At 36.8% G+C, this 17,308-nt stretch overlaps 1 protein-coding gene across 3 annotated transcripts in view; it reads right to left on the bottom strand.

The window, feature by feature from the left end:
• SESTD1 (SEC14 and spectrin domain containing 1) overlaps positions 1 to 17,308 on the bottom strand; it is a 151,453-nt gene that overhangs the window by 104,720 nt on the left and 29,425 nt on the right. Inside the window, exon 2 of one of the 3 annotated variants that reach the window (XM_058440648.1) lies at positions 11,769 to 11,909. The exons of the other annotated variants lie outside the window; for them this stretch is intronic. Coding sequence (XP_058296631.1) covers positions 11,769 to 11,773 — 5 coding nt within the window. The 5' untranslated portion in view covers positions 11,774 to 11,909. The remainder of the gene's footprint in view (positions 1 to 11,768; positions 11,910 to 17,308) is intronic. 3 annotated transcript variants of the gene reach the window in all.

Below are 17,308 nucleotides of genomic sequence, written 5' to 3'. Positions count from 1 at the left end.
ATGAGAACACTTGGACACAAGGCGGGGAACATCACACACTGAGGCCTGTTGGGGGTTGGGGGGCTGAGGGAGGGATAGCATTAGGAGAAATACCTAATGTAAATGACGAGTTGATGGGTGCAGCAAACCAATATGGCACATGTATACCTATGTAACAAACCTGCACATTTTGCACATGTACCCTAGAACTTGAAGTATAATTTAAAAATAAATTTAAAAAATAACATAAACATACTAGTCCACATTCTTCTACAATGGGATATCTGACCTAAATATATCTGAGTGGATTATACTCTCAAACAAGGAACGAAGCCAGTAACAGACATTTACCTAACATGAAATAATGAAGAGTAGAAAGGAAAATACCTTAAAAAGACAAACAAACAAACAAACAAAAAAAACTTGTCTTGTAAAGCAGGCTAAGAAATGAAAGAAGGAATTCACAACATTCGTAACAAAAAAAAATACACAGCACTGCACTTATCCTATTTATATGGTCATTTAAAGCAGCACCTATTTTAAGTCATAGTTCATTAAATATAAAAGAGGCAGAAAGCCAGAGTTTATGACAAATTAAGTGCCTTAGAGACTGGTAAATATAAAGGAAAATGCAACCATGATTTTGTGTTAACTTCAACCAAAAGCAAGAAGCACCAAAAAAACTAATATCATTTCTAGGTGCAAAATAAGTACTCCTTAGAACAAAGCCCTTCTACAGTTAGGGACAATGAATTCTGAGAACTAGAAATACAGGGAGACTAGGTTTCCATGTATATTTGTATCCATTTCCTAGTTTAACTATCTTTCCCAATATTGTGGAGATTTCAAGAGGAAAATAAAGGCAACCAAGGCGTATTTAAGTTTGTATTTTGTGTCCCCAAGGGCAGAGACCACGTCATTTATTTTTGTATTTATTTGCTCACTCAAATAAATACATAAAACTTATTTGTATAAATATATAAATCTATACTTAGAACCTAACAGACTGATAGAAGTCCAGATGGTGGACATTTCTGGCATTCCCAAACATCTGATGAATTAATGGATAAATGAACAATAAAATGAACAAATGGTAAAGCAAAACACTTACTCTAAGAATCCTAACATTGTCACAACTACCTGAATGCCAACACCTTGAGGGGAAATCACAGGATTCACATGTGCATGCTTTTCCTTCAAAGGAGCTCCCACCAGCTGTCTATCTACTGGGAGAGCCACCCAAGATCCCGCAGCTACATAAGTTGCTGGATGCCAAGAACAGCAAGTTCTTGGTGGTTAAGATGGACATCAGTGGGTGCCATCAATGGGCTGCCATTAGAGGGCGGCAGAGGATGTATTCAGCAGCAAAAAATAGAATTGCAGGCCTTTTAATCAAGACTGGGCAAACTGCACTTTATGAGAGACTGTATTTGATGATGTGAGTGGGTACACTAGAACTCCTCTCTCAATAAATATAAATCAACCAGTTTATTTGGAAAATTCAGTTAAATTCTTCAAGGAGCATTTCTTTTTTTTTTTTTTTTGAGACGGAGTCTCGCTCTGTCGCCCAGGCTGCAGTGCAGTGGCACAATCTCGGCTCACTGCAAGCTCTGCCTCCCGGGTTCACGCCATTCTCCTGCCTCAGCCTCTCCGAGTAGCTGGGACTACAGGCGCCCACCACCACGCCCGGCTAATTTTTTGTGTTTTTAGTAGAGATGGGGTGGTCTCGATCTCCTGACCTCGTGATCCGCCCGCCTCGGCCTCCCAAAGTGCTGGGATTACAAGTGTGAGCCACCGCGCCCGGCCGGAGCATTTCTTAACAACCAGTGAAAACCCATTAGGATAGCCTAGGGGTAACTAAATCATCTCTAATAAGTCTACATCACGTAGACACAAAATGGCAATGAACAAAATTAGAATGCAGGCTCTTTGGCCTTGTATTTCCAGAAGAAATACTATAGTTATAACTATCTGTAAATTGAGATTAGAAATATTTTCAAGTGTTGTTACAAAATAAGAGCAATTTTAGAAATTAAAACATACAGGTACTCGGTGCTCTAACACTCCACATATCCATATATAAAATTATACAGAAATAAACATTATTCAACTTTAGGATAATAAATTGGTGAAGCAAATCAACAATGGAAATTTTATGTAATTTTTGTGTTATTGCAGGTGCCAGTGCATGATTACTAGTCTGGTTTTGCAACAATACTGACAGTTGTAGAGGAAAGAACAACAATCCTTTGAGTAGACCTAAAATGAAAGTAATTTTTTAAAAGGGGTTTCACCAAAATACAGATTTATCCAAAAGCGTAACTCCTCTAAATTAATTTGAAAGTTAAAGTATCACCGAATATCATTTTTACCGTATGAATCAAGAACTAGTTTATTCAGTAAGAAATGGAGAAAAGAAGGAAAAGAAAGCCTCTGAGATTTCAAGTTTTCTATAAAACTACTGCTAATCCACCTTAAGAGACAAAAAAATCTACATTAAGAAGTCTAGTGGAACATTAAAAGTCCTATACTATATTTAAAATTCAAAAGTCTACTGAAAATGGTAATGACAGCCCACCACTTAAAAACCCTTTTCAAAAACTACAATATAAGCCACTAACCCTAGACCATCCTCCTCACTCTGTCCCTTCTCCATCCCTCTAGCCATTCTACCAAACCCTTATCAACTGCAAACCTCCATTTTTGAAGGTCCAGATTTAAAGTTCCTTAACTTTCATATTAATAAATGAAAAATTTTTTAAATCTTTGGTTCTTCTTAATTTACAGATAAATCCTTAGTTTGACTGCTTCTTCACCAAAATAGGAGCAGCAAAAGGAAAAAGGAACATTGCACTAGAGAAGCAAATCACACTTGTGGAATTCCAGGAGGGTCAAGATATTCCTGGAATCCCCAGCTTTAGAGTATCCCCTATGGCTAGGACCTCATTATCTACTGCCAGAGTTCCCTTAGATGAGCTCTCTACCGGTACATTTTCTGCATCTAAGCCTTGTGTTGAGCTCTAGAAACCTGAACCATTTCCTTTTCCAAGGCATGCATGTGTCCACTAAATTCACCTAGCTGGGTGAGGTCTCCTTCCATCACCAGAGGAGGAAGTGGATACAGCCACAATAACTTCACAAATTCCAGCAACTAATATCCAGATTCCAACCCCTCTTCACCTACTGTAGGTGTTTCCTCTCGTCTTCTTCAACTCAGAATTTCTCTGGGTCATTATCAAACCTCATTCTCTCCCAATCTTCCTCCTAGAAAGAGGTGTTCTTCCTCTCTCCTTGGTTAAAAACACACATGCCTTCCATTAAGACTAAATGTAATATTCCAGATATATAAGATTTAAATGCATTTGGAACAGAGGTTGAGATGTATTACAGGGCCCCTAATTCCACATAATTGGCATAACAAATTAATTTTTAGTGCCCAAATGTCTATATGTTCAATACCACAAATACATAAAATAATACTTTTGTTCAAATGAAATAATGTACCTGTATCATGAATTGAGATTTTGGCACTAAATTTTTTTGTTTGCATAATGTAAATATTTGGTATGTGCCGAACACTACATTGGGGAGGGGAGGAAATGTAAAAATAGTTTTTAAAAAAGGTTAAAAAAGTTTTAAGTTAACTTAAAAAATGGAATATTGCTTTAAAATGGAAATTATAATAGTGTTACCAAGGCAGAAAAAAGCCAGTGAGATGTATGAGTTGCTTTCATCAGAGTGAAAGTCTCATTTAAAAAAAAAAAAAATGGGGCCGGGTGGGGTGGCTCACACCTGTAATCCTAGCACTTTGGGAGGCCAAGGCAGGTAGATCACCTGAGGTCAGGCGTTCAAGACCAGCCTGGCCAACATGGTGAAACCCCATCCCTACTAAAAATACAAAAATTAGCCAGGCGTGGAGGTGCATGCCTGTAACCCCAGCTACTCGAGAGGCTGAGGCAGGAGAATCGCTTGAACCCGGGAGGTAGAAGCAGAGGTTGCAGTGAGCCAAGATTGCACCACTGCACTCCAGTCTTGGTGACAGAGCAAGACTGTTTTGGAAAAAAAAAAAAAATGCCCCAGGCATGGTGGCTCATGCCTGTAATTTCAACACTTTGGAAGACCAAGGTGAGAGGATTGTATGAGCCCAGGAGTTGGAGACCAGTCTGGGCAACATAGTGTGACCCCGTCTCCACAAAAAAAAAAATTAGCCAGGCATGGTGTTGTGCACCTGTGTGGTCCCAGCTACTCAGGAGGCTGAGGTGAGAGGATCCCTTGAGCCCAGGAGGTCAAGGCTGCAGTGAGCCATGATTGTGCTACTGCACTCCAGCCTGGGTGACAGAGTTAGACCCTGTCTCAAAACAAAAATTAAAAAACAAAAAACAACATATACTGTATTTTTTGTAGTAAAACTACTGAAACAATGGAACATTCGGCAAATTTTCAATCTGGTCAACTATTAAACTTGTTCAATTATTAAAATGTCATTTTGGAACAAACATAGGACACATGGAAAACCAAGTATTTATAGAGTGACCAACTCTTTTCTCTCTCGTAAGGACTGTAGGCGATATTAGCTATCTTTCCCAAAAAAAGACTTCCCTCACCAAAGATCTCTCTACTACGGGATTCTGTTCCAAAGAGTTGTTCTCCCTGAAATAAAGTTTAGTGCGGTGGCAAAAAACATGGCCTTGGAGCCAGGGTGTGACTCCCAGCCAGCCACTTACTAGCTATGTGGTTTTGGCAATTCCTTTAATTTCTTTTATGAGCAAATCACTGAACCTAACTCATAGGACTGGGACTTAAGTGAACAAATTTCTATATATAGTTTAGTATACTCAGGATGATAAGCACCCAATAAATGGCATTTATTACTAGCAGCTAAATCTTCCTTCCTCCACTAATTACTGGTTTACCAGTTTACTACCAGTAACTCCACTGAGGCCACAGTGAAAGCATTCCCACTAAGGCATTCTTGATCCAGAAAAATAACAGTCCCAGCCTTATCCTGATACTTTTTTATATTCCAAGAATATTCTTTCATCCTCATATTTTTATATATGATTCTATTAATAACCCAATGTTTTCAGATGAAAAAGCTGAGGCACAGAGAAGTAATATGCTCAAAATAATATAGAAATTAACAGATTTATAAATCGTGAGATCATTTAGTCTAACCTTTCCATGTTGTAGATAAGGAAACTAAAATCTGGAGACACAGACTTGCCATCCTAAGGCCACAAAACAAAGCAGCCTGTGAAACCTAGGCTCCTGCAACTCTGTCCAGTGCTTCTCTCCACTATATTACATAGTCAGATAATAAAATCAAAATTAAAAACACATAAATAGCAGATAACTATTATTCTATTAATTTTTTTAAATAAAAAATATATCCACACAAAGACTTGTACACGAATGTTCACAGCAGCACTGTTCATATAACAGCCAAGACATGAAAGCAACCCAAATGTCCATCAATTCTATATGGATAAACAAAACATGACACATCCATATAATAGGATACCAACGGGCAATACAAATGAATGAAAATGCTGATATACGATATAACGAGGATAAACTTAGAAAACATACTAAGTGAAAAATGCCAGACACAAACATATATTTTATGATTCCTTTTGTATAAAAAATATTCAGAATAGGCAAATTCAAAAAGAAAGAAAGTAGTAGGCCAGTGGTTGCCTAGGGCTGGGGTGGGTATGGAGAGTGACTGGTAATAGACACTAAGTTTCTTTTTGGGGTGATGGAAATACTGTAAAATTAAATTGTGGTAATGGCTGCACAGCTCTGAAATCTACTAAAAATCAATCTGTATAATTAAAATGGGTGAAATTCATGATACATAAATTTTACCTTAGTAAAGCCATCAAAACTAATTTAAAAAATAAACAACTGAATTGGTCATTTTGTAAATCAGGACAATCTGGATGAAAATGATGTACACTTTATTAAGATATAAAAACTAAAAAAAAAAAGTAAGCAATATTCTCTAGAAAGTCTGTAAAATGAACTGCATATGGTAAGCAATTTATCCCCAAGTAGTACTATAATCAGAACATATTGCTATGAGAAACTTCAGTTTTGCAAAGACAAATTTCTTCCAACATTGTACATTCTGGATGGTATAAAACAATGACAATAAAAGACTAAATGGATTAAACGAAGGGAAGAAAGGAGAGTATAAGCAGTATTGTTGATAACATTTATGTTCATAAGATTGTCCAAACTCTCTATTACTCTATATTGGAACTACAAAAGGAACTTAGATTTGCATTTTATTTTTAATCTCAAGGGAAAATTATAAAGGTCTTATATCTTAGGGTATCTCAAAGTTTTCACATCAACACACATAAAGACATCCAAGATTTGAGTAAAGGTTAAATTTATTCCTTTCAATGCTATTACATGTTTTAAAACAAATCAAATTTGCTTTTGAGAAAAGGATAAATGTGCCTATGGATTAAAACAATACTATTTTGTATTCCCTAAAAATAAACTCTGAAGAGCATGATTAAACACAAATCACTTTGAAACATGGCCTAATCTAAAAAATGGGATCTCAAATTAATTATGTGTATTTCCTCACACCTCCAAATAAAAATAACAATAATGCTAACATTACTGAGCACGTTTTACATATAAACACGATCCTAATCGCTTTCTGTGCATTGTTTCATTTATAACTCACAACTATCCTACTTAGTTAAAACTATTACCGTCACCATTTAACAGCAGAGGAAACAGCGGCCTGGTGAGATGGAGAGAGGTTAACCTGCCCAACATTATGCAGCAAAACTGGCATTTAAACCTAAGGCTAAGTCCAAGGATACAATATTGTGACATAAGAAATATACTCTATATTTTGTATCTGCTCCTGATTCTTGGCACAAAGCTCATACAACTCTTGGAATCTCTAAAGTGCTAAGTGTCTTTTGTATGCTAATGAAATGACTGATTGCTGAAGGCTCTTTTGAAGGATGGGGGCTGGTTGCCAGGGAAATCAACCCTGTGAATAGAGTTGGAACTTTCAGTCCAACCTCCCCCTACCCCCACTAACTCAGAGAAGGGAAGAGGAGCTGAAGGTTGTGTTCACCAATGGCCAATGATGTAATCAATCATGCTTATATAATGGAACCTCCACAAAAACCCTAAAGGACTGGATTCAGGGATCTTCCATATTGTTGACCACATGGAGGTTTCTGGAGGGTGGAATGTCGACCAGAGGTCGTAGAAGCTCTATGCCCCTTCCCATACACCTTGCCCTGTGTATCTCTTCCATGTGGCTGTTCATCTGTATGCTTTGTAATATCCTCTGTAATAAATGGGTAAATGTACATGTTTCCCTGAGTTCTGTAAGCCATCCTAGCAAATCAAAACTGAGGAGGGGGTCATGGGAACCCCAATTTATAGCCAGTTAGTCAGTAACACAGGTCACAACCTGGGGCTTGCAATCAGTATCTGAAGCAGGGGGGTAGTCTTGTGGGACTCACCCTCAACCTGAGGGATCTGATGCTGTCTCCAGGTAGGCAGTGCTAGAATTGAGTTAAATTACAGGATACCCAGTTGGTGTCAGCTGGCAAATTGATAGGTTGCTAGTGGGGGAAAATTTCCACACATTTTGGTGACCAGAAGTGAAGCGTTCTATGTTGACTGTGTCAGAGATGGAAAAAACAACTTAGGGTTTTTTTCTGTATCTCCTACAGAAGCCCTACTCTTAAGCTCTAAGTTATATTAATTCTCATGCTTGTGGTAATTAATGTAGTAACCTTTACTGTAATATAAATAATAAAAGTCTTTGACATCCCTCAAATATAATTATTCATTTTTTTAAAGATATGACATTAAGGTTATATTTTTTAAAAAGAGATCTTTATATTTTAAATGACATATACTTTAATGAAATATGTCTGGGTATTTTAATCTGTTCATGCTACTGTAACAAAAAAACCTGAGACTGGGTAATTTATAAATAATAGAAATTTACTTCTCACAATTCTGGAAGTTAAGAAGTCCATGATCAAGGCACCACCAGGTTCAGTGCCTGGTGAAGCCCTGTTCCTCATAAATGGTATCGTCTAGGTGTCCTCACATGGCAGAAAGATGGGAGGGCAAAAAGGGTACAAATGCTATGTCTTCATGTGACAGAAAAGTGGGAGAGCAAGAGAGCATTCCCTTCAATCTCGAATCCTTTTATAAGGGTGCTAGTCCCATTCATGAGAGCATAGCCCTTCTGACTTAATCATCTCCCAAAGGCTATATACCTCTTAATGCAACCCACAGTTGGAACTAAGTTTCAACACATGAATTTTGGGGGACATTCAGACCATACCATTAAGATTTGCTTCAATAATGGAGAAGGAAGAATATGCATAAAACAGGATTGGCCACTTATTGATAATTGCTAAAAATGGATGATGGGTAAACAGTGGTACCTTTTATTATTCCCTTTGTTTGAAAAGGTCCATAAAAATTTTGGAAAACTAAATCCTTAAACGTATCAAAAATGTATAAGAGGGAGCTATAATTCTTAAAACAATTTTTCATTTTAGCAATATTTTTATTTCAAAATCTCAAGGGAAGGCAGAAAATAGGCTACACATACTCTTAAAATATTCTCATATTCACCAACATATTCTAAAGCCCAGTGTGGGGAAAAATCTGAGTATCTGGACCCCATTTAAGACTGTTGAGAAGACAGGAGATCAATTCTGATCACTGCAACAGCCGTAAGATAGAAAGAGGGAGGCAGGCATGCCGGCAGAACTCCAACTTCTGCCACTCTGTTGGCAATGGAGACATTTATTCCTTGTCTTGTTAGGCCTTTCTCACTTTTGTGACCGCAGTCATTTTCCCAGCAGTCTCCTTCTCACTATCACTATCACCATTATTATACTTTTTGTTAAGTGATTAAATTACTATGAAAAACAACAATTTATGTCCACAATATCCACTCATGCTGATATGTGCATAGAAGTGGTTGGTCAGAAGACCAGGCAGATCTCCAGGTTAATAATCAATAAATGTCATATTGTTTGACTCAGAAAAGAAACAGATTCCAAAGATTTTGAGCATGATGCATATTAACACTAAAGAGCATACCCAAATTTAATTAACAATCTATTTTACATATATTGTCAATAAAACCAAAATAGTTATTTCTGAAATCTAAAATAGATGTTGGCTATGTCATTTGAATGTGTCTATTTGTTTGCCTAGGACAACACCTGGCAGATGGCCAATGTGCAATAAATATTTGTTGAATAATGATCCTGCCAGCTTTCTCAGTTAGGTGCCACTTAGCAGAATACAGAGGAAGCAGGAGAAAAAGGAAGGAAAAAACAAGCTTAGATAATTTTAAACTTGCAAAAGAACTATGAATAGAGCATTATTTACTTTGAGCAGAATATTAAATTACATAGTTCAGGGACACTTACTGAAACATTTTGAGACCCGGCCCATTAGGATCATGAATGAAGAGGAGCACTTTATAAAGCCTTCTTTATGCTGAGTCAGCTCCAACTTCTGGCTTCAGAAATGGCTTATTTGACTTTACTACTTTTTACAGCCTAAGTGAGTTTTCATTATTTATATTTCAAAACTTGGAAGAAGTCACTATTTAACATGCAGATGTTTCCATTTTATAAAATTACATCTTAACTTTTATTACAATATTCACTATTACCCCCCACCTCACTTTCTCACTTTAGTATCTATGAAACCTTTTCAGTTCCTAGTACATTCTCAAAATATTTAGATGGCTCCTGACTGCCACTAACCTCTCACTTGGCAGATTATCTGATACCATCCACAAAAGAAGCACAGAGAAAATTTTGGGATTCCTCTGGACAGTCAAAAATAAGGGTTTTTGCTAGCAAGTATTTCTAAGAATTGAGGTAACAAAATTTTTGCCATCCACTATCATTATACTCTAAAACAGCTATTTGAACAAATAGTATTTTTTGAAAGAAAAAGCACAACACAAAATCTAATATTTAAAAATAAGGAACTATGATAATTGTTTCCTTTACAAAAAATCATTTAAGGTTAAAAGAGCTTTCTTAAAGTGTCACTGCTTTCAGTACAAAGCTTAGGTAGGAGGCACCGAAGTAGCGCTTCCTGGTTTTCAATGACTTCTGCACTGCCTGTGGAGCTCTTGACATTACTAGAAATTTTGGGGGGAAAATGAGCAGAGGCAGCAGGGTGTCATGATTAAGGCTAGCACCAGGCTGAATTGGGATCAAATCTGAACTCTGCCGCTTATTAGGTGTGTGACCTTAAGCAAGTTACTTTACCACTCACCCTGGCTTCAGTACCTTAAGAGGACCTAGCTGCCATTTGGTGTGGGGTGATATGCCAAAATTATTCCATTAAATCCCCCTTTTAGCTTAAGCCCACTCACAATGGTCTCACTGCTTAAAGAACTAGAAGTGAGACAATCATCCTTCCTGAACAGCCTCCTTATGATCCCTCCCCTCGTAGGAATCTACCATCTATCAATCACCGAGACAATAATCTACGTGTGGTCCCCAGACCCTTACACTGTGTAAGCATAGTGTCATTTAGTGTGTTACCAGGCGGCCTCTATAACATGACAGACATCAAATATGTCACGGGTGTATGTGTCTGTGTTTATGCATGCATGTGTGCATGTGTGTGTGTTGTAGATGAGGAAGTTCCTCAACACTACTCCTGGTCTGAATATTATGCCTCTTACCTCGATTACACATTTTACATTTTGGGGAGTTATATATCTCCTTTTTAACAAATATGTCCATGTGTGTAATGGAAGGTGAAAGGAGTTCCATCTTAGGGTTTGCAAATACAGTGGCAGAAAAGATGTTGCAATGACTTTACCTTAAGATACAAGCCTGTGGTGGGAATGGGGTCTGTCTTTAATGAAGGAAAATACTGTAGAACCAGGGACTCATCCTACATCAGGAAAGCACACAGGCTTCATCTTGAATGCTAACCCAGGCCATTGGCATTATATGGACACACTAAGTAACCTACTCTGGTTTCAGTAGGGAAAAAACTATCAACTGAAATGAAGCTTCATAACTCATTAATCAAGGTATTAGTGGCCATGTAAATCCAAATCCTCCAATATAACCTTCAAAAGCTAAAAAGACTAACAAGAAGAACAAATAAAACCATACAAATTTCACACTTTTAATACAAGACAAACTAACTTCAAATTATGTAAAGGAGAAAACATAAACTCCATTCTAGTGGAGATGCTACTCAAGCTCTTCCCCTAACCCATTACAGAGACGACAGATAGATCTAGGGGAAGAAAAATTTTGCAAAAAGAAAAAGGGGGCTGGAGGCCAGGAGAAAGCCTAAAATTAAACTAAAATCATCCACAGAAAAAGAAAACCCAGCCTAAGTGAAAAAATCCTCAAGAAGACCACTCATAGATGAGAGAAAATTATAGGGAAGGGATTTAAAAGTGCAGGGAGGATTCAAGAAGGTAATCTTGATAAGGCAATGCATCAAAGGTGTGATAGTAAATTTCACTTGTTAACTTGACTGGGCCATGAAATGCCCAAATATCTGGTTAAACATTATGTCTGGTTATGTCTATCACATTGTTTATGGAAAAGACGAGAATTTGAATTTGTGGAATAGGTAAGGCAATTACTTTCCCCAATGTAAGTGAGCATCATTCAACTTAAGAGCCCAAACAGAACAAAAGGAGGGAGAAAGCTGAATTCTCTCTATCTGCCTTACAGCTTGATACATTAGTTTTCTCCTATCCTTGGGCTGGAACTTACACCATTGCTGCTCCTAGTCCTTAGGCCTTCAGACTGACTGGAATTTACACCACAGCTCTTCCCAGGTCTCCAGTTTGCAGATGGTGGGACTTCTCAGCCTCCGTGATTACATGAGCCAGTTTCTTACAAAAAAATCTTGTCCTAGATATAGATATACATATGTATTTAGATATATTATCTATGTAACTCTCCATCCTCTTGTTTCTATTTCTCTGGAGAGCCTTGACTAATACAAACAAGGATGGTGGTAAAAAGAAAAGAATGTGTGTTTTTGGAAATTAGATGATGAAAAAAGAAACTAAAAAGAAAATTTCAGGTTCTGTAAGGTTCATAAATACGTAAAGAAATTTAAGATTTTGTAAGAACTTACATATACATATATACTCAAACACACATGCACACACACACACACAACCCTACTTGAGAAACACAAAATCCTCTCCCTCAAAAGATGAAAAAAAGCCATCCAACAAACAAACCATATTGTGCTACACTGACAGAGGAGGACATTCTTGAATGTCACACAGAGTTGTTGCAATCTTCATCTATATAAAATTTCTAAAATAAAAAATAATGTTAGGACAATTAAGCTAATGAATAGCACCCCCCAAAAAACCAACAACAAAGTAGAAGATTTTAATAAATATTCCAAACTGAATTGTATCTCTCTTTTTTATTTTTATTTATTTATTTTTTTTTTTGAGACAGGGTCTCACTCTGTCACCCAGGGTGGAGTGCAGTGGCGCGATCTCAGCTCACCCCAACTTCCACCTCCTGGGCTCAAGTGAACCTCTGACCTCACCCTCCCCAGTAGCTGGGGCTACAGGCACACACCACCATATCCGGCTAATTTTTGTATTTTTTGTAGAGAATGAGTTTTGTCATGTTGCCCAGGCTGGTCTCAAACCCCTGGGCTCAAGCCATCTGCCCACCTCAGCCTCCCAAAGTTCTGGCACTACAGACATGAGCCACTGTGCCCGGCCTGAACTGTATCTCTTTAAACAAGCATTAAGGAGTATGAAAACCATCATAAATCAGAAATGTAAACCTAAAAATAGAATGGACAAAAAAAATTTGCAGAAACAAAAAAAAATCTGATTCTACATATTAAGAGAACCCACTAATGTAGCAAGGAAAACTGACCTGTTAAAATCAATTCTAAGATATATTATAGTAAAACTATTAGACTTTAAAAATATGAGAAGGAAGAGATCCAAGAATTCCAAACAGAAGATTCAAGCAACTCACAGGGGCAAGAAAATTAAGACAGGCATCAGACTTCTCAAAACAACAAAACATATAGAAAGCAAGGCCACATTATAAAAAGGGAAAGTGTGAACCAAGGACTTACTTCCACCCAACCTGTACTACCACTATTAAGGCAACAGGAGACCAATTTTTAATATGCAGGAACTCAGGGAAAATTGTGGTCACCATCAGTTCTTCTTAAAAAATCCACTAAAAGCTGAGCTATATCTAACCAACAGGTAAACTTCAGCAAAAGAACTGGTGGTGAAATTTTAATATATTTAATTGTAGATCTAAGAGCAAAACGAAGTTGCAATTAAGGATTGAGGATGAAACAGACATAATACAGCTGAAAAAAAAATGGAAAAAGAGAAAAAGAAAAATGTAAAATAAACTTTTGTTGAAATAGCGATAAGAATTATAGGACACCATTAAAAACTAACATAATAGATAGTATAAACTTAAATAAGAAAACAAAGAAATGAGGACATTTTAAAAAGGCATAAACACACAAGTAGCTGCTACAACAACAAACAGCAAAGCCTAAATATAAAAAAAAAAATTAAAGATGAAAAGGCAAAAAAAGCACATCACAGAGAAATCAAGAAAAATAAAACAACGTACATAGTATTTATAACATAAGAGTTGAAATCAAACATAAGTCACTAAAAATTTTTTCATTTGGCTATTAAAAAAATACCTAATAAATGCTTATTCAAGAGATAACCTAAAACAGTATAGACCAAAAAGCTAAAAAAAAAATTTTTTTTTAATTTTAAGAAAAGGGATAAGCAAAGGCATACAAAGCAAATAGAAACAGTAAGGAAGCAAGAGTAATGATCTTGATACTAAAGAAGACTGAAGTCAAAAAGCCTTAAATATGACACAGAGAAACACTGTTTAACGTTAGAAGCTGCAATTCACAATGAAGATATAACCATTGTGTATACCTATCATCACATAGCAACTACTTTTAAAAAGCAGAAACTACAGGGATGTACAGACCTAGGAACATAACTTTAATAATACGAAAGACTGAAAACACTTATAAACTTAACTGAAAACTACATACCCTGATAATAAAAACTGTACCTCCTTCTCAAATGGACATAAATAATGACCAAAAAAAGTGCACACATATTAGGTAATTTAAAAAGCAACAGTATATTTTATGAAGTAGTAATAATGCAAACACTCTGATCATAATTCTAACAAAACTAGATATTAACAAAATCAAAAACAAAAACGGCATTCTACCTCAAAATTATACATCTTCCCAAAAAAGGTACAAAATTACACATTTAATACCCTGAACAAAGTCTGTAGCCTTGAACATTTATATCAATAGTAAATTCATAATTCAAAAAGAACAAACTAAACCAAGAGAAAACAGAGACTAGAAATAATAAAGACAAAATAAATCAGCTGGGTGGAGAATTTTAAAAATCATATCATAAATCAAAATCCTGGAACTTTTTTAAGTAAATGAACAAGGTTAATCCAGAAAAACAAAAAAAGGAGAAAGTACAAATTCAAAATAAGAAGCAACAAGGGAGACGATACATTTCAACAATATAAAAACACGTATTACAAAGATTATTTATTGCAGTGTTATTTATAATTGGAAAATACAATCAGAAATAACCTGAATGCCCACAAATGGGAAAGTGATTGAATAAACAAGCTGTAGATCCACACAATGGAATACTATGCAGCAATAAAAATTAATAAAGAGATCTCTATATCATTATAAAATATAGATATCCAGTATATACTATTAAGTGGGAAAAAACAAAATACAAAAGAATATATGCAGTGTTCTACTTTTTGTATAGGAAAGAAGATATACATTTATCTGTCCATTTTGTGTACAAAGAACCAAAAGAACTATATACACGAGAAACTAATCAGGGTAATCGCCTAGGGAGCACAGGACAAGGGATGGAGAAGACGAGTGAAGTGGTAGAAAAGATGGGAGGTGTGATCAACACTTTTCTGTGTATAGCTTTCTGTATGGTTCTGACTTTTGGAACCATGTTAATGCTTAATATACTCAAAGAAATATGTAGATCCACAAAGATGAGAAAGGAAAAAAATTCTAAGATGGAAATCAAACAAAACAAATGTTTCTAATGGTATTTCAAATGACTCAGGGAAAATTTAGGAAGAAAGGAAGACCTAACCACCAAAGTAACTTTTGAACACAGTATTTTTACTACATATTCTCAGGACGTAAACAAAAGAGAACTGTAAGTAAACACTGAATTCCAATAAGTGGGTTTGCTTTTTATAGTGTTAAGGATTAGCAATTCTAAATTATTTTTTGTATATTCTAAGATTGAGCAAATAAGTAAGTATACTGTGAACAACAGAAACCAGACTTCCTATTGTTAAAAGGTAGTTACAAATATGGAAAGTGCAGAAGGAGGCAAGAATGAAACCGGTAATGATGGCTGGCAAAGGAATATGTCTTCATAGATTTTTTTTTTTGCTTTTTTGCTTTTTTGTTTTTTAAGATGGAGTCTCGCTCTGTCACCCAGGCTGGAGTGCAGTGGCACGATCTCAGCTCATGGCAACCTCTGCCTCCTGGGTTCAAGCAATTCTCCTGCCTCTGCCTCCCAAGTAGCTGGGGTTAGAGGCGCACACCACAGTGCCCGGCTAATTTTTGTATTTTTAGTAGAGACAGGGTTTCACCATGTTGGCCAGGCTGGTCTCAAACCCTTGACCTCAACTAATCCACCTGCCTCAGCATCTGAAAGTGCTGGGATTACAGGCATGAGCCACCACATCCAACGTATTCATAGTTTTTATACAGAGATAGATACAGGGATACACACACGCATGCATGTGTGCATGTGTGTGCACATGGCCTGGCGTGTGTGCATGTGTGTATGTGTATGCATGCCCTGGTGTGTGTGCATGTGTGTATGCATGCCCTGGCTCTGTCCACTTGGAGGGCTCTGATGGTTAATTTCAGTAATTTCAGGTGGTGACTTGACTGGGCCACAGTGTGTCCAGATATTTGGTTAAACATTTTCTTGTTGTCTGTAAGGGTGTTCTGGATAAGATTTACATTTTAACTGGTAGAGTAAATCAGTTTGCCCTCCGTAATGTAGGTGGGCCTCATCAAATCAGTTGAAAGCATGAGTAGAACAAAAAGACGACTCTCAGTAAGAGGCATTCCTCCAGCAGGACTGCCTTCAGACTTCATTTACAACATCAGCTCTTCCACAACATCAGCTCTTCCTGCCTGATGGCCTTCAAACTAGAACATCGGCTCTCTCTGGGTCTCCAGCCTGCTTGCTGATTCTGCAGATTAGACTTACCAGCCTCCATGATTATGTAAGCAAATCCCTTTAAATAAATAAATAAATAGACATCTCTCAGTAACATGAGTGCCCAGATCTTGATTTCTAAATAACATTCGCACTAAAAAGAATTAGGGCTGCTTGAAAATATGACAGATTTCAAGGCTGGATAAGGTAAGTACAAGATGACTCTGAAATACTTGTTGCCAGAATATAAGGAAAGGCTCAGGCCGGACACAGTGGCTCATACCTGCAATCCCAGCACTTTGTGGGGCTGAGGCGGATAGATCACTTGGGGTCAGGAGTTTGAGACCAGCCTGGCCAACATGGTGAAACCCCGTCTCTACTAAAAATAGTACAAGTATACATCACCAGTAGAGGAACAAAACAATAGTATGGGTGTCCTGATAAGAGATTCTGAAGACACATCACTTCTGTAGTATTCCAGCAAGAAATGCATAACCTGAATCTAATCATGAGGAAATAGCAGACAAACTCAAACGGCAAAAATATTTCTAAAAAATAACTGACTGCAATTCTTTAAGAATGTCATTTATCACCTGGGCACAGTGGCTTTTGTCTGTAATCCCAGCACTTTGGAAGGTTGAGGTGGGAGGATTGCTTGAGGCCAGGAGTTCAAGGCCAGCCTGGGCAACATAGTGAGAGCTCGTCTCTTAAAAAAAAAAAAAAAAGTCATATTATGAAACACAAAGGAAGACTGAGAAAGTGTTCTGTATTAAAGAATCTAAAGAGACATGAAAACCAAAAGTAACACATATAATCCTGAACTGGAACCTATACCAGGGGAAACAGTTTCTCTTTTACTTAAAAGGAAATTAGGAAATACTGCAACATTTAAATAAAGTCTATAGAGTACTGCATCAATGTTAACTTCCTGATATTATGACTATATTGTGGTCATATATTTTTAAAAAATCTTTATTTAGGGAGACATACTTAGGAATAAAGGGACACAAGTATTTA

The sequence above is a fragment of the Hylobates moloch genome, unplaced genomic scaffold, assembly GCF_009828535.3.
Source record: "Hylobates moloch isolate HMO894 unplaced genomic scaffold, HMol_V3 SCAFFOLD_1, whole genome shotgun sequence".
NCBI classification, from domain to species: domain Eukaryota; kingdom Metazoa; phylum Chordata; class Mammalia; order Primates; family Hylobatidae; genus Hylobates; species Hylobates moloch.
This window is presented reverse-complemented; position numbering and strand designations above follow the sequence as displayed.